Consider the following 25,740-nt stretch of genomic DNA (forward strand, 5'->3'; position numbering starts at 1 on the left):
ACCTTTATTTTTTTCAGGAACATTTGGTATTTAACTATACAACCCAGCAATTACACTCTTGAGCACTTATCCCAGATTAATGAAAATTTATGTTCATGTAAAAACCCGTACACGCATTTTTATTGCAGCTTTATTTGTCATACGGGAAACCCCAGATGTCCTTCAACAGGTGAATGGTTAAACTGTGGTACATCTGTCCCCAAGAATACTATGGTTAAACTGTGGTACATCTGTCCCCAAGAATACTACTCAGCAGCAAACAGCAACGAATCATCGATACATGTAACAACTTGCACAAATCACCAGAGAATTATCCTGATTTAAAAATGTCAATTCTACAAGGTTACACACTGTAGGATTCCATTTATATACTGTTCTTCAAGTAACCAGGTTATAGAGATGGAGAACAGTTTCACACTTGCTGAAGGTTTGGGATGGGGTCTGTGAAGATGTTGATTTTGGCCATACACAAACAGGAGGGGGTCTTGTGTGATGGAAACCGTTCTGATATCTAGACAGTGGTGATGGTTATACCTATCTGACACGTGATGAAGTTGCACAGAACTGCATATGCACACACATATGAGTGTAAAGCTGGTACACTCTATACAGGCTATACAGTGTGGATTGTACCAATTGCATTTTCCCAGTTCGAGTTTCGTACTATAATTATGCAAGATGCTATCGCGGGTGGAACTGTGTGGTGTAATTAGAATGTGCCTGTACATTTTTTTGTGTGTGTGTGTGGTAACTTCTTATGAATCTATAATTATTTCAGAAAAAATAGTTAAAATTTTTTCTTGGTGAAACTGGAGTCCCAATGTTGTTTACAACAATATTACATCACTTGAAGTTTAAACACTGCAGGGAAGGGATAAAGAACAGCTTGTTAAGAATGTAGCCAACGTTTGTCTCGGTAAACAACATGTTTGACTCATTAATTGGAAAGTTTTGGCGATTGCAACCTTGTAATTCTTGGTTATTTGGAATATTAAGTTTGTTTTGGTACTGGACCTTAAGGTAAATCTATCTGGTCTTTAAAATTTTAATTGATTACTCTATGAACTTGAAGGTAAACAACATGAATCAAAAAATCTTGGACAAATTTAGTCACTTTTATTATGTGTAGTTACTCTGATTTTACCGAACATGCTATGTTATGGAAAAAAGATTTCTATAGTTAGGATACAGTTATATTTAGTAAGTGCCTATAAAATTCTCTGAAATAGAACTATCAATTAAAAATTTGGAATTAAGGTTGCTATTATAGAAGACATTGTCTTGAAGAAATTAAAAATCTATGTCTAATGACTTGATATAGTTTTGAAGTGATTTTTTTTAATAGCTTTATTCAGATAAAATTCACATTATATAATTTATTCACTTTGAAGTGTACAGTTCAGTGTTTTTATAAATTCGCAGAGTTGTGCAACTTACATCATAATTTTAGAACATTTTCATCATCCCTGAAAAGAAACTCCTTATCCCTTACTTGTCACCCCATAATACCCCTATTCCCTCATCTCTAGGCAATCGTTAATGTACTTTCTATCTCTGTAGATTTTCATATTCCAGATGTATGATATAAATGAAATTATACAACTTATAGTTCTTTGTAACTGGCTTTATTCACTTAGCATAATACTTTCAAGGTTCATTCATGTTTATAAATGTATCAGAACATTTTTTTATTGCCAAATATTTCGTCGTATGGATGTGTACTACATTTTGTTTATCATCTGTCACTTGGGTGGACATTTGGGTTGCTTCTACTTTTTAGCTATTATGAAAAATGTAGCTATGGACATGCGTGGAGACGATTGCTTTTTTAATGACTGCTTATTCATTATATTTAGTGTAAGGAGATACAGGTAGAGAGGAAGGGACTAGCAGCAACACCTTCCTTTAATAGTTGTAGAAGTGATGTATTTGATTTAGTTCTTAAGATATTTTTACCAAGATAAGTGTGACTGGACTTCTTTGCTCTAATGAAACTAATTGCCTTTGTTGTAAGTAATTATTTTCTTTCACGGTTAGTAGTGTTATTTTTTGAAACCCTGTAAATACTAAAATAAATTTCTTGATATTGTTCTTAAAGTTTAATTTTTATTGCGTAGTGGAAGGTCAGTGTAGCATCACTTAAATTCGTTTCTTTCTCATTTTTTCTGGTAAGTTCAGGTTAAATTTGCATGTTCTCGATCGAGAATAGACATTGGAAAGAATTGTTAATTCTCACTTCCCCTACTCAACCATTTTGTTGTGGGTTTTTACTCTTTGAAGTTGCTCATTATTAAGAAACCTAATGTGTGAAATAGCTGGGAGGTGCAAGCTTAAGTTAAAGAGAGGGGGTAGTAAGTAGGTTCTGTTTTCTGGGGCTGCTGATCATGCTCTATTTTGTTTAGAATGATCAAGCAGCACTTTAGTAATATCTAAAAATGCTTTCCTCTTTGGGTGCTTCTGAATTTTCTACAAATAAAGTACCTTTTAAAGCTAGCTGGTTATCAATTTTCCCATAAAGCTCTTACTCTAAGTGACCATTTTACTCTATCAGCTATATGATTTGCATTTATTAGTCTGGGTGATATTAGCAGATCACCAAATTAAAAATAAAACTTGTTTGTTGCTGAATAAAATAGAAACCAATTGCTTGCTTTTAAATTGGAGAAAATGGAAGGTAGTAAAATAAAATCATTATTTTATCGCAACGTGTATTTATAACAAAGTACTTTTTAGTATATGTGCTGCTGAAGCGAGCACAACAAAATTCTTTCTAAAGGAGGATTGTTAGGTTTTCTTGAGTCTAAAAATAATAATAAGATACTTTGACTGCCTATGATTCTGATAGGATGAGCATACTTTCACCATCCTGCAGCTCCCTCTCCCCTGCAAATAGTATAGTGAAAAAATGAAAAACTGAGTACCAGAAACAACTCAAAATTATTTTCAGACCTTAGAGAGTCTTATCCTTAGGAAAGAAAGTACAAATACAAATATAAATATTGGATTATAATAAATGTAGATTTTTTTTCCTCACATGTATCAGACGAGGGTTTTTTTTTTTTTTTTTTCTCCCCAGTTTTAAGCAACACAATGCACTCTAGGTAATTTAAGCAGGAAAGGGTACTAGTTACCTTGCAGAATTTCCAGCAGGTCCAAGGAGTCATGTGTGCATAGTATACAGCCAGAAGAAATACAGAAGAAACGCCAGTCGTGTCTAGGAACATTCCAATGGACGCACCGCCCCCAACACTCTCCTCTGGTCATACCTGGGACTGTAAGGACAGACGGGGTCCAGTCTTCGTATGTGTTACGGTCCCCTCGTGTTGGCCGGGTCTTTAGTTGCAAAGCGTTGCAGTAGGTATGGGTGAACCAATCTCTAGTTTCTGCTGCACTTAGATTTTATCTGTTATTTCCATTTTCCTCCTCTTTATTTTTCTTTTCCTTTCTATGTGTGTCTTCTTTTTCTCTTGTTAGAACCAATATTTTGCTAGAATATCAGAAGCGTTATCTAGGTTCTGAAGAGTTTGTTGGAACTTTTGCACTTGGTCACGGGGCTGATTGAATTGCAGTAGATTTTTGTCAGGAAAGGAACCAGAGGATGAGATCTTAGAGTTTTCCGACTAGACGTTTGGCTTTCCTTCTGTGTGTGTGTCCTCAGGCCCACAGTGACAGCGTGCCACATTTTCCCTGTCCTGTGGCTTCTTCCTGATCTAGTTCCCTTGAACGCATGGCTAAGGAGTATCAACATGCACGGTCTGCACTTTTATGTCACTTGTAAACTATCAAGTTCTTCTGTCGCAGTTTTATGGGCGCTGTCAGAAGACACAGACGCTTAGGGCAAAGGACCGTATTAACCACAGCAGTAGCGGTAGCTCGAGTATCAGCTTCGCACTAGCCCCTATTCCAGTTGCAGTGGGTGGTGTTTTAGGAGAGAAACCACGAGTTTAGGGAACAGAACTCTAACCATGAGCAGCAATTACTCTGACTTGTACAGGCTGCGATGGAGTCTGTTGAACTCATCTCATAAAGTATTTGATTACGGCTGCTGGTCGGCAGGGCTCCAAGCAGCGGATTGGGGCCGACCTGCAGTACCGACCAGGCGTGCCTTCCGACTCCCAGATCCAGTCAGCTGAACAAATCCCATAACACATCCCATCCGGGTTTACCTTAGAACACTAAGAGGCTTTCTTCTTAATTTTTGCCATTGCTGTTTCAGCATGGCCAGAGATCATAATTCAGGTACTGAATGGTGTCTGAGTGATCACGCAGACTTCCCTTTGTTCAGCAGTGAGGTCTAGCCCAGTTCTTTCATCCATAACAGTCTGGCCCGTAAGTTGATGCTGACTGAGCGCCTTCCAAGCCTGATGTGGTGTCATTGATCATGTCAGCTAAAATCAAGGACACATTTCTTGCCACCTTTTCTAATTGGGTGACTCTCAACCTAGGGATAACTGCCTGCAAGGGCGCACATGGAGATCAGTTTTCTCTCCAAGGAGGCTTCCCAGAGTGACCCAAGGATGTTTTAGTTCAGAGAGAGCTCCACGGTTGTCTGCGGCTGCATGGTTACTGGTGCTACCTTAAATTCTCAAACACCTCTTATGACCAGAACCGGTGTTTTTTTAATTTAAAAAATTCAGAGTTTTCGCATACTATATAAGTAGTTTAGGTTCATCAGAGTATTAAAAAACAGAGTAGGAAAATCATCCTTAATTGAGTTATAACCACCGTACTCTGAAATTTGTTATTGGGTAATAATCAAACATGACATGGGTAGTTGTAGTGAAACAAATCGTAAGTTAAAATGCCTTGTGGATTTAGCCAAGTTTATTTTTTCATTCGTTTTTGTTTCCCTTAGGCCTTAAATGCTCAAAATGCACCGAGGTTAATTTTGTCTGAGACCAAATAAAGGCCTTGTAATGAATAGTCATATCTTGACTTACTATTTGTTTGATGTTATCTCCCCTCTCCCCACAAAACTATTAACTAAAGTTATTTTCAATTTCAAATAAATTATTCTCACATTTAATGATGGACCAAATGAAGAATACAGAGTATGATGCAGAGTTAATTTTTAGGGCCATCATTGAGACATTCCAGAAGGATGCAGAGATCATTTATTTTCATTCCTCTGTTTTGACTACTACTTTTATTGAAGTTTGCATCATTAAGATTAATACATTAATATGAATCAAACACCAAACATATTAAAATGGACTGGTAAATACTATGTCATAGACGCTAATAGACATTAAAGAAACAGTAAAGTAATATTCTAATATGAACTCATTGTCATATGGAACACACCTAAGTATAAACTAGTGGTTAACATTTTTGTCTAGGATTTCCTGCCAATTTTCTGGGTCCACATGATTCATTTCTTCACTCATGCTACAATAGACCACCAGAAAGATAAACTTAACTCACACCTCAAAGGTAAATGCCAAGTTTTAGAATTAACCAGGTAGTTTATTATGCAGTGGCTGCTGCACACTGGGTCATGCTAGATATTAGAACTGTCAAGATGAATGAAATACACTCCTGCCCTTAAGAAACTTCTACTCAGGAATTTAAAGCTAGCTTAATGTTTCCTATGAAAATTGCAATACTGGCAGTTTCAACAAAATTCATGAGAGCACATAGAAGAAATTAATGATATCTCACGGGGAGTGTCTGAATAAATATTTAAAAATTCAAGTTTGTTTTTCAATGTTCCTGTTCATCTAAATTACAACCTCTTGAATCCTGCGATTTATTTTTCTGAATCTGTATGGTATATATATGCAGTTGCCCCAAGTTCTGACCTGCTCTCTGACTGTATCTATCATTTACAGAACATTTAATTGGAAGTATAAATAAGATTATAGAACTTTATCTGCTGATGTACTTTACTATTTCTGTGTTTGTCTACATTATGTAGTCTGTTTAGTTTTTATTCTGAATTGATATATGTGAATTTACAATTCTTTAGATTTTCTTTATCTGTACTGGAGGCAAAATATTTCTCTGTAAGCATCATTTACTCATTTTAACTTGATAAATGTGAAATTTGATTGTCGAAGAAAGATGATTTCTGCTGTGGGGATGGGATGATGAACGGCAGTCTAAGCGGTTATCTTTCAGGCCCAGATAATAAGTATTCACAGATTCCGATAGAATTTTTATTTAAGTACTTTACCGGTACTTGTTTACAATCTGGATTTAGCTTCTGCAGAGGATGTTTTTAATGTGGTAGAGCCATCATTTCACTTGTAAGAACTTCTACTTAGATCCAGGGCAGAGATTTTGACCAAAGGGTGGACTTTTAAAAGAATACTTGCTTTGCCGTTTGTTAGATACCATCTCCTTTCCTCTTGCTGTTAACCTCTTTCTACGTCTAATGATTTTCTTTGATCATGTGCCTTGTTCTTAAGATTGCCTTTGACCAGCTCTATTCCTTTGACTGAATAGCCGAGATTTTTCTGTACAGTTTATTTACTTTACTGTCCCGTTGTGTGTCTTTACCTTCTAGTTTACTGCATTGCTGATGTTTGTCACATTATTCGTGATCACCGTTTTGGCTGCTCATTTTCCTGCCCGTCAGCTGTGTGGGCTTTGCTGGGCTCAGCCCTCGTAGTGCATCTTCAGTTCGCTGCTGCCCCCGGGGACTTCCGCAGCCATCCCATACCCTCGATGGACACATACACCCTTCCAGTTAGAAGTTACGTTAAACATACCTTTCCTCATGTAAGGTTTCTTTTTAATAGTTGGGACGAGAGTAGAAAAATGAGCTATATACAGCATCTGCTTTTCAAATTTTTAGAACCGAGTCCAGGATCTAACACCTAAAGATAAGTGTCTTACATAGAATTGCTTAAACCAAAGGTTAATATACAGTATTTCTAAAACATAAAGAAGCATTTGGAGCAAGGAGAATATTTAGAGCCAGTTTTAACTGTGTGTGTTTGTTTACGGTCGCATGTGGTATGTGTGAGAAGGCAAGTGTTTTTCCACTTGGGACGGCCACTGTCTCCCTTTGTAGACACTCCTTGTCAAGTCATCAGTTTGCTAAATGCAGCGGTACTCAATTAGTCATCTTATTAGACCTGTTAGAGCATTTAACTCAGTTGATCACTCTCCCTGTTGAGACACTTTCCTCCCATACTTCCAGGACACCACTTAATATGGAAAATCTTTTTTTTTTCCCCTACCTAACTGATGGCTTTTTCACTTATTTCTTCATCCTACAAATTGAAGCCTACACTTGAAATTCCCCTATCAGTTCTCCCACTCCACCCCCTGCTTTTTTTTCTCTCTCTACTACCCCCTAGATGATTCCATGTAAGATGATGGGTCGTACATGCTATTGCTGTGGTAACCTCTTTCCTGAACTGGAGTCTGCTAGATCCAATTTCCTTCTCTACTCTTTTCAATGAAGTTCACTAAGAGGTAATTTGAATTAACATTGCCTAAAATGAACTCCTGTTCTTTCTTCCCGAGCCTGTTTCTCTTATGGTCTCTGTCATCTTAATAAACGACAGTTCCATCCTTTGAATTGCCCGGGCCCAGAACCTTGGAGTCAGATCTTGACTCCTGTCTGTCACAGTGATTTCTTTTTTTCTTGTAGCTCTATCCCTGGCACCAAGAACAGTGTCTGGTACCTAGTGGGCACCCATAAATAGACTCTGAAGGAGTGAAATGGATGAGCTAATAAAGGAGAGAAGACAAACTGCAGTTCGATGCTCAAAGATAGAATCTTTAGTTAACTTAGGATGCTCCTCGGACGGTAGAAACTCCTCTTTTTTACTGAGTTCCAGAACTGCTATTGAAGCAATTAGTGTGGCATAATGTAAATTAATGGATATCATATGCTATGTTTTTGGAACATCAGGCAGAGCATGGGGATTAATTCTTTTTGATGAAGGTCTCACTCATTCTTTCTTTGGGTTCCTGTTCATATCCCCAGCTGACACAGGGTAGGTAGTCAGTAACTGGTTTTTGTTAATGATTCCTAATGTACATTTTAATCTCGGAATTTTAAAAGTGCGTTTCATTCTATCCTTTAAAATCTGTTTCCTTTCATTTTATATTTCTGTTACTAGTACCCCCCTTTCTAGTTGAATAACAAAGATGACAGGACTCCTGTAAGTTCAACTCTTCTACCTTGATTCCTTGTCAATCCAGCATTATACCGATCACTTTTTCTTCTATATTTCCAGTGTTCAAGCTCTCCGCATCCCTCATCAACGTTAGTTCTGCAATCGCTTCTTAACTAGTATCTATTGCCTTTGTTATTGCCGCCACTTTGCATAAAATCCTTTATGATCTCCACTATTTCTAGTTGAATCTGAATTTTCTGACTTGGCACACAAGTGCCTCATCTGTTCTGTCTTAGCTGTCCTGTCTCTTGTCCAGCCTCCTCTCCGTTGACTTCTTCCCCTGCTTTCTCCCTTCCGACCGTCACAAACGACTCAGGAAATCTGAATTCCTTGTAATTCAAAACAGAGCCCATGTCTTTGACCACGTCACTTCTTATGCTTACAGCATTTTGGTCCTCACCAGGCTGCTCTCCTTAAGAGTCTGTACCGTTGCTAAGCTGTCCTTGTTTTTATTTAGTGTCTACATGTCCCCATTATATACTGAACGTATCTCTTGTAGTAAAGAGTATATTTTTAATCACTGTACCTGTTTACCTTCATTTGGGCAGGCAAAATTAACATGTCTTGTTTACCTTTATAGTTCCTGAGACTTTTTCAGTGTCTTTAGAATTGATTTATATGGCATAGATGCCAAATTGCCCCCCACTTTTGCTTCTATAGTATATTAGTGTGAAATTATATTGTACCAGGTCTATACATCTCAATATATGTGTTAAAAATGTAGAAGGAACTCTTTGGTCTTTACTTTAATTATAGGATTTTTTTATCTGTAAGGAAACAGTACATTTTGCTGTATACTTATATATATTCATAGATAATTTTACAGGATCAATATAAGCATCAATATAAATTAATCAAAGTGGTTATAAGTCATAATAATGGCAAATTATCATTAGAATTAGGAAGGGAATTTTATAGAATTGAAACAAATCAGTTTTCTATTTTTCCTTCTATGAAGAATTGCCTTTTAGAATGTTTCCTGGAAATATTTTGAATTAACTTTTCTTCTTTCTCTTCAATTTTATGCTGTTGTTTTTCTACACATCTACTTTCCACTTAGGTCATATTTGCTGCTAATTTTTGTTTCTTATTTCTGCTGCTTTGTTTGAGTTGTCTATAATTTCATCTGTTCCAGAAAACTGGAGACTAAGACTGTTTTAGTTTCTTTGAATGTATAGAAGAAACATTAGGTATATGTTCTTTGCGATCTTTTAAAATTACATAGTACTGCTGAAAAAAAAGTTCGTGGGTACCAGATAATGACTTGCAAAGAAGTGGAAAGAAGGCATTTTGAACTTGACTTTTTCACACGAATTGGTTACAGCTCAGTGAACGTATACTGGAAAGATTGACCCTGTTTTAAGTTTTTTCTTTCTTTTTTTCTTTTAAATATGTTTTCCTTTCCCTTCTCTTCTGGAACATTTTCCATCTTCACTTTAAACAGTGTTAAGGTTTGACAGTTAGAGGCATGCTGTTTAGATTTTAACGTTTAGGTATAAAATGCAACAATTTCGATATATTTCAACCAGCAGGGACTGAGACTCCTATTGGTGTCTTAATCCAAAACCGGCGTTTTAAATTCATATACACCTTGCCTTAAGGGAAGGAGGAAGGACAATTTAGGGAACAGCATGAGGTTGAACATTGATCAGTAGGCCGGCCGTTCTTGCTAGCCTTTGGTAGAATGTAGACTTAGAAAAATAACATCAACAACAGCACGGCATACTTTTGCTTCCCTAGAGACAGTCTCTCTTGTTTCCATTATGTGGATTTTAAATGATGAATGATATATTTCAGGCAGGGCTAAAAAAAAAAATCAAGAGATTGAAAGTTGGATTGTTGAACTCGAACTGAAAAAACACAGGTAATTGACTGTTTCTCCACCTCTCCTACCTCTTAAGAACCTCTAAATAGCTGAAATATGGAAAAAGAAAAACACTTTACTGAAACTATAATTCTTATATAACTTATAACTGGAATATTTTACATAAAAATTTTTGTTTTAATAGACTCTCCTGTAAAGGAGGATATTTCATAATACTTAGAACAAAACCTTGATGTTTCAGTTCTGTTTTTCTTTTTTTCTTTTTTTTTTTTTAACTTTGGAATTCAAGTCTGACTCTGGCGGTGTCATCTATTGTAGGTGGCATGTATGCAGCTCATCAATGCCCTTGTTACATCTCCTGATGATTTGGACTTCAGGCTTCACATCAGAAATGAATTTATGCGTTGTGGATTGAAAGAGATACTGCCAGTAAGTGCCCCGCAGTCTCCTTATTAATATTTAAATTAGAGGAGTACTTGAGTAGGGGGAAATTTGGATAAATTACGTTCAAGAATAACTTATCTGTGAGAAAAATGACTTGAATATAAAATTCTATTTTTGAAATATAGATGAAAAGGTTTTTGAGTATTTAACACTTTAAGTGTTTGAGTGCTATAAATCAAGTTGAGTGGTTGGCTTATTGTTTATATGTTTTTCATTACATTTTTTTGCATTATGAAGAAAGTTCATCATAATTTTTTTATTTGATAACTGCAGAATTTAAAATGCATTAGGAATGATGGCCTGGATATCCAGCTTAAAGTTTTTGATGAGCATAAGGAAGAAGACATGATCGAGTTCTCCCATCGCCTTGAAGATATTAGAGCTGAACTTGAATATCCTTTTGTTCTAAAATCTAGAAAAATACCTAAAGTTGCTGTGAAACCCCAACCAACAAACCCCCATCCCATAAAATATTAATCTTCTGAAGCTGTTTCTATATAAACAACATAAAATCAAACCTTTATGAATCAGAAGGATGTTTGTGTAAACCTGTCTTATTTTATTAATTTAATGTGTGATTTTATGTAAACACGTGTATGTAAACGGATGTGTTGGATTCTGTTGGAGACCTCTCTTATGTATATGTGTACAGTCTGTTTGTTTTTTTCTAACGTATGGCACCTCCCCTCCCCCTAGTGCTTTCTAGCGGTAAGAATAGAGGACCCTTCGCTACTGGTTAGCACCTGCCCTGCACCTTGGACGCATACTCACATGGGACTTTACCTCTGTGTGTCTGCAGATGTCTGTGCTTTTCCAGAGATCCCCAGATTTCTATCCTCCACTGGGCTTCCCAGGGTAATGCCCACTACCAGCTCTTGGTTAGGCACCCCCAGAACCCAATACAGTAATCACAACCAGCTGCCCACTACCCTGCTGCCAGCCACATCTTAGCTCTAGAGAGGCAGATTGGTTGAAGTTAATTGTAGAGGAGAAGCCAGGAAGTGTCAGGTCAAGTTGTCAATTTTTCTTCAACTCTCAGTCCTAACTACCTGTGTTATATCATATGTTGAGTATGCATGATGCCTATTTTAGGATAATCTAAAGACTTCTAAGTCTTACAGAGAAGATTCTGTGTCTCATTATTTCAGTTGCTTGGCATAGAGGATAAATAAATCTACATATTCCTTAATCAATTTACTGAAGCATATGATGTTTACAACATGGTGTGGAGCACAGTTAAGGAAACTAGAGCAGAGAAATATTTTATTTCTATTCTTCAGCATCTTTTACTGATTCGAAATGATTATTTTATAAGGTAAGGGGAAACTATATTCTAATGTTTTCTTTTGCTGATAAAATTCTATTGCGAAATTCACCTGATGTTTCATTTGCACAAGCAGCTAATTTAAGATTTTAATTTTTGTCATAATATTGATTCATAGAATGTGCTGCTTCCACTGGGCATAAATTTAAATAGATAATGGTGAAACGATATTACTATTACTTTTTAAGCTCCAGTGGATTGTTGGTTACAAATTTTCATATGAGTAAAAATGCAAACTAGCAACAAATTACTAGTTTATTATATGATAATATTTTCTGGTTAGTCCTGAGGCGGTAGGAATAATGTTGATGAGATTTTTTTTTTTAAGTGTCACGAAGAGCACTTAAACATTGCTTTTATTAAGTAAGTAGAAATTGCTTTAATAATACAGGTGTGTTTAATGTTGCTAATGTCAGAAAAGGTAGATAAATGACTTTTCGGGTTTGATTATATTCTAGCTGTTTTGAGCTTAACAAATTGTTCTGTTTGTACCTTATGTGTATGTAGTTACATATGGATATTAACACCTAACTTGCCTGGTTGCTGTGCAAAGAAATACGGTAACCTTGGTAAAACTCCTAGCCAAATACTCGGCACGTGGTGTATGCCCAATAAATGTTCTCAACATCCTCTTTCCGCTTTTATTACTACTTTACGAAGGAAGCTGAGGTCTTTGAACCTAAAACCATTTTCGTTGCCACCAATTTAGCTTTGCTCAAGTACTGTGGGTTGTAAGTCGTATTCTAAATTTGACTAGAAAGATTTGCTAGGCATGTCTGATGCAGGTCGTGTCCTCTGGGTGATGATGTCAGCGAGTATAAGTTAGGCCCTTGGATGTATCTAACAAGAGAGCAGAGTGAGTCAAAAACTGTTAAGACTTTAGGTTCTTTGAGATGAGTACAGATCATTCATCATATCTCCTGCCGTTTAGACTTGAGGAATCCCATTGGCAATTCTAAAATATGAATTTAGTTCCCTGTTTGGATGCTTGATTTTCTTCTAACATTTTATTAAAAATAAAAGTTTAAACTTTATAAATGCTAGATAAAAAATGCTAATACATTAATTACATAGGATTTTAAAATACTATAGGTCCTGCTGATTTCTCCTCCAAATTTACTTAAAAGTGACATTCAGACTTCCATTTACTCTAAAGTAACCCCGTCCTCTCCTTGATCCTGACTGGTTGGTCCTGTCAACCTCTAGTTGTTTGAAGCTATTTGAGATTCCCAGAATTTAGTACTGTTGTTGGCTTTCAGAGATTTGACTGTGTGCTTAGTGCTGCATGGGGGTTTTATTTTACTTATGACCTTAATCCCTTCATCTGTGTTTCTAGAGGACAAGAGGTTGTATCTAGCTTCAAAGCAGATTACAAAGCACAGCTGTCCCGGGATTTGCCAGGCGATTGATCCTATCACTTTAGTGGGATCAAGAGTCTCAAAGAATATTAAATCATAGCATTACCAAAGTGACATTAGTGAGGCATGGAAGTTTAGTTAGTTTGGTCATCTTTTGAGTATCAGCTTTTTAATTCCGTGCGCATCTATGTCACTTTCTTCCTTGGCTCTTTAAGCCTCAGACCTTGATCTTTGTTCCAAATGTGGTTGCTATGAAGGCTATGACTCCTATGACTGCTGTACTCAAGGCAGCTTCATTTGATTTCTACCCATGTTCCATATTGTTATTGTTCTTATAAAGAGATTATATTTTTATAACAAGATTAAGTCCAAATTTTGGCAATTTAATCATATTTTTGTCATATTTATTTTTGTAAAAAAATTTTATTTACTGTATGTAAAATTCACTCTTTTGGTATACAGTTCTGTGAATCTTGTTATTTTGGTCTTACCTTCAGTTTTTGTTATCACTACCTCAAATGGACCAGGATTTTACCTTTCAGAAGCCTTTGATTATCTGAACATTTTTTGTTTAGTGAACATTTTAAACTATTGATATGAATAAACATCCTTTTTCATTTCTTTTAATAAGTTAGGTGTTTGCAGAATGCAAAATATTCTCATTTAATAGAATTAGTAGATAGGAAAATCAGAATCTTTGTTTACTTTCATATTTGGAACATAAGGAGATTTTACTGAAATGGAACTCGTTTGGAGAATGTCCATCCAGACAGATCTGGCAACCAAGGAAAATCAAATACAGGAAGAAAATTAGAAGTTGGAGAAGAAGATCAAATTCGATTCTTTAACAAATAATTAGTGGCTTACCATGCAGAATGCCGTGCTCGTGGAATGTGCACAGGGGATAGTTTCTGATGTTCTGTAAAAATAGTATATAGAAAGTGAATACAATTTTAAAATATCCTCTAAAAATGGTGTGTTTTATAGCGAAGTAATGACAATTTATGGTAGTCTCTTAATTAAGGTTATTCACATATTCCTCTGACGTAGTAACTGATCAACGTCACTCATAGACATTATTTTCTCGATTTACATGTCTGGAAATCAGATATACATTATTCTTTGCTAATATTGCCTCACCGAAAGAGTTTGCATGAACTATCAGGTGCGTTGTAAATGACCTCAGAATTTGCAGTTGTGGAGGAGGGAAGAGGTACTGAAATGATCTTTTAAAATGACACAAAATAGCTTGCGTTCATTTAAAAACAGTTTTATTTATTATTAAAACAACACTAGGATAACATCAAATGAGTAAAAGGGAAAGGAAGTACATCATCTAAATCTTCAAATGTGACAGATATAAATGTGTGTGCTACGTATGTACTTTAAGTGTAAATGTGATTATGGCTAAAATATGAGGGAATAGTAGAATTTTTGAAAGAAGTTGAGAAAATCGAGGAAAGTATTGATAATACTTTGATCTGTATGGAGGAATAGTTTCTTGAACGTTTTTACTCTGACAATGAGCAGTAACCTTTTTTTGCTAATATTAAGCTATAGTGAATTTTATTCAGCATGGTTTATTAGGTGTAAGTAGGTCAAAGGCAGTATCGTCATAGTTTATAGGGAAGGAAAGCCTAAGTGGCTAGAGGCCATCCTGTACATGGTGAGGAGGGTTTCGAGAGGAAAAGTGTACAGAAAGTCATGGAGGGAAGAAGTAAGTCGTGAGGGTGGAGGGTGGCTGGGAAGGGAGGACTGTACTTCTCTAGAGTCGTGCATACACCCTCTATCACATTAGTTTGGTTTAGTTTATAAAATCTTCTGGGTATTTCTTTCATGTTTGTTGTTTTGAGTTTTACAGGATATTCTTTAGCTTATTACATAGGTGCGCTTAACTGCAGTGACAACATGGGCCCTATTTGGGGATTTTAGTTTAATTTTTGGACAAAAAATGTTATACTAAATTTTTCTAACTTTTGAGTAAGAAATATATATTTGGTTTTGTATATAATTTACAGTATCAGTTTTTAATTTGATTTTACATACATTCTAAAAATAGTATACTAGATGGTTTGAAGAACATTCCAGAGAGTATTTTAGAAAAGATTTTTTTGGCTTGTATTAATAAAATGAATGGTAGCTCTTTTAGTATGGTGCAGTGGTTGGCTGTTGATCTTTACTGAGGACTGCTTTTAAGTACATATCACTTCATCTTAATATTCTCTCCCTTGCTACCTGCTAATTAAGTCAAGGTTCTGACTCGTATAAGAAAATCATCTTTAAAGCACAATATAATTGCTCAAAGAGTATAAAAAATATGTCTTAAATTTGTTAGAAAGAAAATAGTAATAGTATTTACTGTCACTCCCATGTTAAATCTGTTATGTCAGTTGTTGAAATTATACAAATTATTGAACTTGATATCAAACTTACCAAAATATTTTATTTTCATGTAAAGTTACACTAATAAATTGACTGTACACTTATTCTTTTTCTTGGTTTTAGGCAGCAATACTTCAAATTAATTGATGAGTGTGTATCTCAGATTGTGTTGCATAAAGATGGGATGGATCCAGACTTCACATATCGAAAAAGACTAGATTTAGATTTAAGTCAATTTGTCGGTGAGTAGTTCTCTGTTGTTTAGGTTGAAATATGATATCTCTTACCCCATGGCTTAACTCAAGAGTCTTTGTTGTCATAGTGGGGCCCGTAGACTCCTGAGAGTCCTTGATTCCCTTTCAGGGAGTTCTAATAGTCAGAATTATTTTCATAGTAATATTAAGACTTTATGTTACTTTAACCCATGTTGATGTTTTCACTGGTGATGCAAACCAATGGTGGGTGAAACTGCTGGCACCTTGTTATAAATCAAGGCAGTAGCATCAAACTCTATTAGTAGCCATTGTATTCTTCCCTCATAGTAAAGCAAAACAAGGCAATAAAAACTGTCTTTTTTTTTTTACTTAAGACTGTCCTTGACAAAGACCTAAAAAATACTGTTTATTATCTTCCCTTGAGTACATATTTTAATATTCTGTGCGTCAGCATGCTCCATGTACGCATGAAGCACTCCTGACCACTAGAGTGAAATGAGAACATGCTTGTGCGACTGAGTTGTGAGCTGAACTGGCTCCTTTTATCACTTCGAAAGAATGTCATACAAACTGTGACTACTCAGACTTGAATACCGGCACACACTTTCTTAACGAAATCTAGTGTTGATAGAAACCTTTAAGTATTGTTGTTTACAGTTGAATTCCCTTCTCCTTTTGCCTGATTGAGATATAATATAACTGTGGTTGAGTTTGTCTTTCCCTTTGCTTTATAGTCTTGGTATCGTGCTTAGAAAATCCTTTTTCGTTCCAACAGTATAATATGTTTCTCTATTTTGCTTATTTTAGTACTGGCACTATTTCTAAATCTTTTCAGTGTTTTTTTCTTTCTAAACTTTTAAAGTCGTAATGAATTTAAGAAGTACTGCTGTTTAAAATTTCCTGTTATTGCAATTTTAGATATTTGCATAGATCAAGCAAAAGTCGAAGAGTATGAAGAGAAAGCATCAGAATTTTCCAAGAAAGTAAGTAACTTTGCAAGACTTGGGGAACCACTGCAGATACGCTTGTGCCTCAGAGATTGTTTGTTGTTCCCACTTTGTTCTTTACCTCTCTCAGGTGTTTGCACAAAATGCCATCCTATGAGCAGGATTACCTAGACCATTATTTTAGCTCCCAACTCTCAACCCTGACCCTCCCAAAGCTTTTCTTGTTTTTCTTCTGTTATATTTATCATCATCTGGCATGCTACATAGTTTATGTATTTACGTGTGTATATACTGAATATATTATCTATTTCTCTCTCTAGAGTAAACTTGAAGAGAGTTTTGTTTGCTTTATTCACTCACTGTTCCTGCACCTAGGATGATTCCTGGCCCAAGAACTAAAAAAAATATTTTCTGAATGAGTGAATGAATGATCAAACGAAATGTATAAGATATATACGAGAGAGAAAAATGTTAAGATTGTTGTATTTCTCAAGAAATCCTATAATTTAGGCGCTTAAAGATGAAATTCTATCTGAAAAATGTTTAGAGAAAGTCTAACTTGTTGTTTTGATTAAAGTTGCTTCATTTTAGATCAGGTCGAACCATATAAAATTGTCATTTTCCATCGTCCAAGGAATCAGATTTCACCATTTTCCTTTATTTCAGTCTAGTGGTGTTGCTGACCATCCATCCTTTCCTCGCTTTTTTCTAAGGTGGTGTTTTGTGGTTTTATCTCTGCTTAGTATCAGCCTATTAGACTTTTTTCCTGTTTTGGAAGGGGTGGGGAGGGGATGGAGGGGTTGCTGGTGTTAGTTTCTTCACATTTTAGGTGGTCACTCTGATTTGAATACATGGGGCTGGTTTCTTACATTGGAGAAGTGAAAATAATTACTACTGCCACCACCTCAGTGAATGTATACTAAATGAGCATTTACTGTGTGTTAGCCACCATACAAAAGTGTTAACATTTTTATCATAGCTGGCCCTAAATGAATTTGAGAGAACTGTGTATTTTTGTAAACTTTTAAGATAAAAAGTAACTGTCAATGGTAGGTACTTCCTAAGTCACTTAGGAAAAACTTTGTCTGAGAAGTTCTAAAGCTCACCAAACGCAGGTATTACATCACAGGCTTTTGCCTGAAGACAAGGATTATACCTGTGAATATATTGTCATTGTCCCCAGATACCGAGTTTAGTGGGAAAACAATGGGTCATTTAAATTAAGTGTCCTAAGCCTTACAGCCTTAGATGTCTGTTGTAGGGTGACCTCTCACCCTGCTGACCATATTTCAAGCTCAGTAAAGACTTTTACGCTTCTTGGGAAGGTTGTGGGAAACTTTAAAGTGCTTGATTTGGATCTTTCCCAGACAGTACAAATGTGCTTTTATAATCATTTTTAGGTATATAGTTTATATGAGCGATGTTAAACAGATAACTTTCTTAATACATTGTTTTGAAATTGTAAACTTTAAATATAAATAGAAGAAAGACCTTGTTCAAGGTTAGTCATCTCCTTTTAGTCAGAAGTTATATGTCTTGGGTATATTCAGAAAATATTGCTTGCTCCATAAAAGATTTCTACTGCCATACCGTTTTGTATATATCAGCAAGAATTTCTTTCTGATAGCTTTATAAGGACACATGTAAATACTTTGCTTTAGGCAAGAAACTATCATAGTTGTTAGACACGTTCTTTATTTTGGTGCATAAATTTGAAAAATGAAGACTAGAAATGTCAGAGAGTACATAGAAAATATTGAATTATCAACCTTCATGTACAGATGCACTAATACATTTACCCTAGGGAATGAAATTAAGCAGAGCCTCAGCCTTAACTGTGTTGACATTTTTGTGTGTAATTTTGTAAGAGTAATATTGCTCCAGTAACTCTTTTTGTAGAAGAAGGCTATCATACATCTTATATGATAAAATACATCTATAATGGAGATTCATTTTATCTCCAAGGCTGTGATTTGACTATAGATATTTTAAAAACGCTAAAGAAAAGTTTGTTTTGTCTGATCTTTTTATTGGGGAGGATCTAGAAATTTTTCTGTTTTGTAAGCCATAGAGATAGTTTCAATATGACTGAGTTAATTTAATAAATTATCGTAGTGTGTACTAATTATGACTAATTGTTTTGATAGTTTGATCTGTGTTTCCTACATGATCCTTTATCCCAAATCTTGTTCTAAGATCTATGAAATAGAATAGTGTGCACGTTGATATTGTGAAAAAGACTTTTTATTCTTACTCTCATAAGAATTTAATTTTTTATTTCTTGCTAAGCAGCAGTAAACATTGAGCAGTCATCAAAAGGAGAATAGAGGAAATGACCTCTCAAAGGTTTTTTTTTTAAATTATTTTTTTAATAGTGACATTGGTTAACGAAATCCAGTAAGTTTCAGGTGTACAATTTAACAGTAAGGCATATATATATATTGCATTGTGTGTTCATCTCCCACTGTTAGCTTTCTTTCAGTGACCACATATTTGATCCCTTTTACCCCCTCTACCTCCTCAAAGATTTTTGATGATGGGAGATTGGGGGAATTTAATATATGATATTGGCATAGTTATTTAACATATAAAGGAAGATCAGATAGAAATTGGCTGATCAGTTCATTCAACAAAGATTTATTGAGTTTAATTATAAATGAAAAGCTTTGGAAAGGTAACGAATGAAATAAAGTTCTCACTATTAATGAACTTTAAGGTTGGCGAGTATTGTTGATGTGTGTCATACAACATTTTGAAAATTTTTGTGTTTCGGTGTGGTAATTGCCATGGTGGGTTAACCCTACGTGGTGCATCAGCCTCTAGGAAAGATTCTTCATCTGGTCTTGGGTGGCCAGGAAAGGCTGACCCAAGGAAATGACAGCTAACGTGAGCCCTGATGGATCAGTATGAGGCAACGAGGTGAGACACCAAGGAGGAGGCATGCAGAAAATTTGAATTTCTTGAAGGTATCTCTAGCTTAACATTTCCCAAACTAGATTCACCTTTCTGGCCCCTAAAATGCCTTTTCACCCTGCAATTTATACCCTCATTTCCCTCCTCAAAGTGTCATACTTTGTTTCTAGCTTGCAAAGCAGCAGAACACCGTGGTCATCTTACCTACACTCCCTTCATTCATTTCCTTCAGTCAGACACTATTTTGGATTCTGTAAAAAAAAAAAAAAAAAAATTTGCTTCATTTCCATTCCATTCTGTCTTCTACCTTCATTCAGGCACAGCTTCGGTTCTTGCTCGGAGAAGCGCCGTAGCCTCTAAACTCATGTCCATTCCTCTGATATTTTCCTTTCAGTCCATTTTCCACACTCGCTGCGAGTCGGGTTTTCCAAAATGCAAATTTGTCCCTGTTATTTTGTTACTGTAAATGCTCTAATAGCTCTCCGTGGTTTTTAGGAAATAGGTAAAACGTTTTGGCTTATCGCAAAACTCCTTTCAACAGTGTCATTCCTGTGCACGTCACTAGCTTCATCACCTCCACTTTGTTCTCATACTTCCTTCTGTGCCCTTTGTAAGGGATTGCTGGTCATCTGGTGCTAGTCCCTCAATTTGAAACGGTAGCTCTACTTCTCGGCTACTACTCAAATTCTTCAAACCCGAGTTTCTTCAGGAATCATTCACAATCTCTTTTTCTCTTTATCGATGGTAATTTTTATAGATTTTGGGTTGTTTGTTTGCTTTTACTTCGCTACCAGACACTATACTTACTAAAAGCAATGACCACCTTCTGTCTCTAGCACCTGCCACTCCCAGGGACCCATCATAAGCACGCTATTAGATATTTATTGTATAATGAGGAATAGGTAGTTTGGGGCCAGACTACCTATTAGAGGTTCTTAGATATTAAGTTAATGAGAGTGGCCTTTATAATGAAGCCACTGAAGGTTTAAGAGCAAAGGAGTCGTATATGAGCTTTTTTTAAAGAAAGAATAGCAATATTCAGAACACGAAGTTTGTAGGGAGAAGATAATGTTAGTTTTGAAAATACTTGGGTTTTTTTCCTTTTTTTCTGGTCTTGAAAAATGTTCATTAAGCAGTCGAAGATACATTTATGGACTGATGTGCTGTCTAGAATTCAGATGAGAAGCCGAGCTGGTGACAGGGATTACGAAGTGGTGATTGAAAAATGTGGATGTAGAATATACCATCTTATGAGAAATGCGAAATGAGTTTAGCAAAGGGGTGAAGAAAGGGTCCAATACGATGGCAACATCAAAGCGTCAGGCTGAGGAATAGGAGCCCATACGGAATTGGTGGGAGTAGCCAAGGAGTTAGCGGGAGAACCAGAGAGTTTTGTAATGGAACATATAGGGGAAGGAAGACTGAATATGGAGGCATGTTTGTAAGTATTTATGCTCTAGAGCAGGCCTGTTCGATGTGGTGTGATAATGTTTTATAATATATATTGTTCAACATGGTAGCCACCAACCAAGTATGCCTATTGTGCCATTATAAAATGGCTAGTGTGACAGAGGACCTGAAATTTTAACTTCGTCTGATTTTAGTTAACTTCGATTTACATTTAGATAGCCACCTGTAGCTGGCAGCTACCCTGTGGAATAGCACAGCTATCAAGCAGTCAATTAAGATGAGGCTGGGAGGAGTCCGGGGGATTTGGAATTTGGTAAGCCGTAGAATTTAGAGTGAAAGAATGATGATTAAGTCATAGTGGACAATGGAGTGACTGGAGTTCAACGGTCAGAAATGTGAGTTCGGACTAAGAACAGTCTTTAAAGAAGTTGGCTTTGAACCGAAAATGAGATTACAGTTCCGTGACATGGAGTAAGTTGAAGGACAGAAGGATAGAAAGGTTCACTGTGCCACAGAGGTGTGAAGACATTTGCTTAGCCAGTTGGCGGGGAAGTCCTGGGTGATCCGAGGGCCTTTCGAGACTTAAGCACACTTTGGTTTACAGATTATTTGATTAGGTTTAGATTAAGGTTTAAGATTAGTATCTTTTTAATTATTTGATGGTAGCAGGGGTTTGGAGGAGCTGTAGGAGGAGGAGTGGCAGGTAATGTTGGTGTGGTTTGGGAGAGGTGGAGGACATTTGGATGGGTTTTTTTTTTGGTAGTTTCTATTATCTTTATAAAGAACACAAGAGAGGATTATGACTGAGACTTTCCTAATCTATGATGGGAATTGTAATAACATTTCTTATTTCACAGCGTTTTTCGGTGATAAAATGCAAATATGCCACGTTTGTGCTTTAAACACTATAAAGCGTGGGGGAGGCGGAGTGAGGGGATATGGGAAATCTCTGAACCTTTTGCCTAGGTTTACTGTGAGCCTGAAACTGCTCTCAAAGTCTACTTTGAAAAAGTGTAAAGCATTATCTAAACATTAATTGTGGGAAGGTAGTGTGGTTTCATCTAAGTAACTCAGACTTCGAAGACAGAAAATCTGGCTTTTAACTTTTAATCTCATGTCGTTTACTTACTAGTTGTATGGTGAGGAGACTAGTAACTAGCTGTTTGTGTTGAGGACAGCATGAGAGTCACAGAGCCCTTTGTAAACTCTCCCTTTCTATATTGTTGTTTTCCTAATTGAGGTTTGACTGTATTTTAAAGTCTCAGGCTACATTTGTGAAGTACTTGCATTTTTTTTTTTAACCGATTGAATTTTTTCCCCCATTTTGAAAAAAGAGTCAGATACTTGCTCTTCATTATTAGACAATAAATTCACCTCTGTTATGGAGAGGTTTTCAGACACAATGCTAAGGCGAAGCTATTTGAATGCAAGATGGAAACTTGTGATGAGTGACTATATAAATTAGAGAACTCATTGAATTCAACAGATTTTACTGTTTGCCTTCCTCCCACAAGGTATTGCACTAGAGACTTTGAAAGATTAATTTATCATTAATCTCTTAAAGATTAACAGATTCATGGTAAATAAGACAAAGTTTATTTTCTTAAATTGTTGAAGATTAGAATCTACATCAGGGCCTTAGATCTCATGATTTTGTTGTAAGAAATATGCAAATAATTGTTGCATTTATGTAATGGAGTTACTAACAAAAAATATAAAAATGGATTTTTTTGAAGTCATATTGATAAACTTCAGGTAAGTTTCAAGTAATGTTTTTCTTCAGATAGGGATCGAGGAACCCAGTACAATGCTTTTCTATCTATTATTTTACACAAAGTCACAATGATATTTAGAGACTTCTAAGAAAATGCCAGGGTTGCAGATAACTACGGGCCCGTTTCCTCTGCTGAGCAAAGGTCACAGACTCCAAATCTGGCTTTGTCTGCTGCCTTGCAAATGATTTTGATGGGACCTAGAGAAAGGCTGTGGGTGACTTGTCAAAAATCTACCACTCTTCTCATAAAAGTTTGTTCTGACAGATTTTTAGAGTCATATTTCTCTATGAAGAATAGTGCTTTCCATTTCCATCTCTCTTTCTCTTTTTTTTCCTCTCTTTCAGTTTGAAAAAGAGTTTACTGACCACCAAGAAACTCAGGCTCAACTGCAGAAAAAAGAGGCAAAGATTAATGAGCTTCAAGCAGAGTTACAGGCGTTTAAATCTCAGGTAAATTACCATCTACCCAGAGTGAATTTGAGTATTTAAAGCTTACCAGGGGAGCAAAAGTCATGTCATATCTTCATAGCATCAAAATGTTTACTCTTTAATTTCCCTTGTATGTTTTCATAATATTGTTTATATGTATTTCTGTTCTGCTGTGTTTATTTTTTTGAATGAATTTTGTCACTTTCTTCTATTTGCATTTTTAAGAATGTCTAAATTTTACTAACCATCCTTATGATTCATTTGGGTTTTGTTCGTAATGTCACATTTCCTAAGTAATTAAGCATAAAGGGTGAGAAAGTCTTTTTAACTTAGATTTGTCATTCATCACTGATCTCTATCCTACTACAGGAAATTATTGCTCAAGCTATTTACTTTTCAAAACCTTCAGCCTATGGGTACCTTGCAGTGAAAGATAACTTCTAGCTGAATGAGAACATTTTCTGATAATTTTTCAATTTCCAAAAGTAAACAGATTTAAAACATGACAAAAAAGAGAACAAATCTGGATTATGAAGCAGATAACTCACATACACCCTCTACACATAAAACATTTAGATAGCAAGAAATATATCATCTGCATATTTATATAGATGAAGGTAGGGAGGTAGAATATTCATAGCTAAATTTCTTCATGTAGATTTACATATAGGATGATGAGCAATAAGTATAGTGTTGCCATTTTCCTTTTATCTTAATTTATGGTTACGTTGAAAGTCTCAGGTATACTATTTCGTATATTGGTCTACTATTTCCTAAATTATTGGCGATTTTGTTTTTCTTTAAATAGTGGGTAGTTTTGTTACAGACAGTATCTAAAGAGAGTCAAAAACATAGTTATCTGTTACTATTCAGTTTTAAGGGAAAAAATTTTTTAAAAAAAGTAAATTATTTTCACCAATCTTCTTTCTTTAGTGTACCAAAAGAAAGTACAAACATGTTTTGAATTTTTAAAATTTTTCCCAGGTCACTCCTTATCTCTCATGTTAAAAGAAACATTTACTGCGTTTTATATTTCAGATTGAGTTTTAGACAGTGGCTGAAATATTTATGACAAGTTTTTCCTGATCTGGAAATATGCATTTAAAGACTTTCTTTTTCTTTTTAATTTCTCCCAGTTGAAGGATTACTTGTAAATCTACTTTACACAATTCCAGTTTATAAAAAACATATCTACCGTCTTTGAATATGTTGTTGCTGCATGTACTCTTATATAAAATGGGAATAAATTTACGTTTTGAAACAGATTAAATCAAAGAACCACCTATGTTTTAAATTATGGACAGTGATGACCTGTGTTAATGGCCATCGGCCAAAAGCCTGGAATTAGAGCCTTAATATTGGCCACCATGTTCAGATTTGAAGAACAGCTGCTAATTCTTTCTTTAGATTACTATATGTTTCTCATGAACTCTGTTCATTTGTCTTAAGATAACTTTTCTTTGATCAAAACTATGCTGATTATGTAGGTTATGAATAAAATATGTTCTGTTATCTGTGATTTCATCCAGTCGCTTAACAACCAAGGGTTATTAGATGCTGGGGATATAATGGTGAGCAAGGCAGTCAGTGTCTGGCCTTTTGAACAGTATATTCAGGTCAACCATACTCTATCAAATGAACTAGTCTCGAGCAGAAATCCACCATATACTTTTTAAGACGTTAATGGTTAACTATAAAATGTATATTAAGTGTGAGTATAATGTACATACTTTTTTTAACATTTAAAGGACAGTGCTAGCCATCATCACAGCAACCCAGCCCAATGCTAGGTCTTCTGTATAGTTAATGTTTTTAATACAGCACATTCTTTGATTGCGGTTTCAACTTCTTTTATGATACTTTTTCTTTGTGGATCTCAGATGTCAATTTCAGGCTTTTATACATGATCTATTTTTCATAATTGTGCCATAAAACTTTTAAAATGATTTATTAATATTTATTAAATGCCCACCATCTGCAAAGTAGTTTATATGTATGCATGTCTATATATATATATAGGGTTCAGGATTGAAGTTAGTAATTTCAGGAGACTAATCATATCACAGAAGATTATTTATCAACCCAGATCTTCTTTATGATAATCAAAATGCATCTGTTAAATTCTTGCCATGCTGTGGAAACATAAAAACAAAAGTGACCAGTGGACGCAATTGGCTCTTTTTCACTCCTGATTTTATCTTGCTTCTCTGTGACATTTGCTGCTATAGAACAACCTTTTTTGGAGGTGGGGGAATCGCTTCTCTTATGATTCATGACCCTCTGCTTGCCTTTTCCTCTTGTCTTTAATTCATTTATCCTACACATATTTCTTCAGTGGCTTTCATCTGCCAGTCACAATATCAGGTACTGGACAGAGAGTAGTTATACAGACATAGTCACTTACCTCGTGGAGTTATAATCTATTAGTGAGATAAATGCTAATGATTCCTTAAATAAATATAAAACACTTTGGATAAGTACAGGATGCTGTCAGTGTGAAACGAGTAGTCAGACCAGGCTTTCCTGAGGAAGCGGGTATGCTGGCTCAGACTGAAGGGACCGGTAGGAGGTGGCCAGGTGAAGA

The 25,740-nt window shown here is 35.6% G+C and overlaps 1 protein-coding gene across 1 annotated transcript in view; it reads left to right on the top strand.

Moving 5' to 3' along the window:
- DIAPH3 (diaphanous related formin 3) overlaps positions 1–25,740 on the top strand; it is a 425,074-nt gene that overhangs the window by 137,200 nt on the left and 262,134 nt on the right. The window contains exons 9-14 of the mRNA XM_039877169.1: positions 10,279–10,389; positions 10,678–10,796; positions 11,603–11,719; positions 15,592–15,710; positions 16,602–16,666; positions 23,073–23,177. Coding sequence (XP_039733103.1) covers positions 10,279–10,389; positions 10,678–10,796; positions 11,603–11,719; positions 15,592–15,710; positions 16,602–16,666; positions 23,073–23,177 — 636 coding nt within the window. The remainder of the gene's footprint in view (positions 1–10,278; positions 10,390–10,677; positions 10,797–11,602; positions 11,720–15,591; positions 15,711–16,601; positions 16,667–23,072; positions 23,178–25,740) is intronic.

This window comes from Pteropus medius, unplaced genomic scaffold (assembly GCF_902729225.1).
Source record: "Pteropus medius unplaced genomic scaffold, Ma_sr-lr_union100, whole genome shotgun sequence".
NCBI classification, from domain to species: domain Eukaryota; kingdom Metazoa; phylum Chordata; class Mammalia; order Chiroptera; family Pteropodidae; genus Pteropus; species Pteropus medius.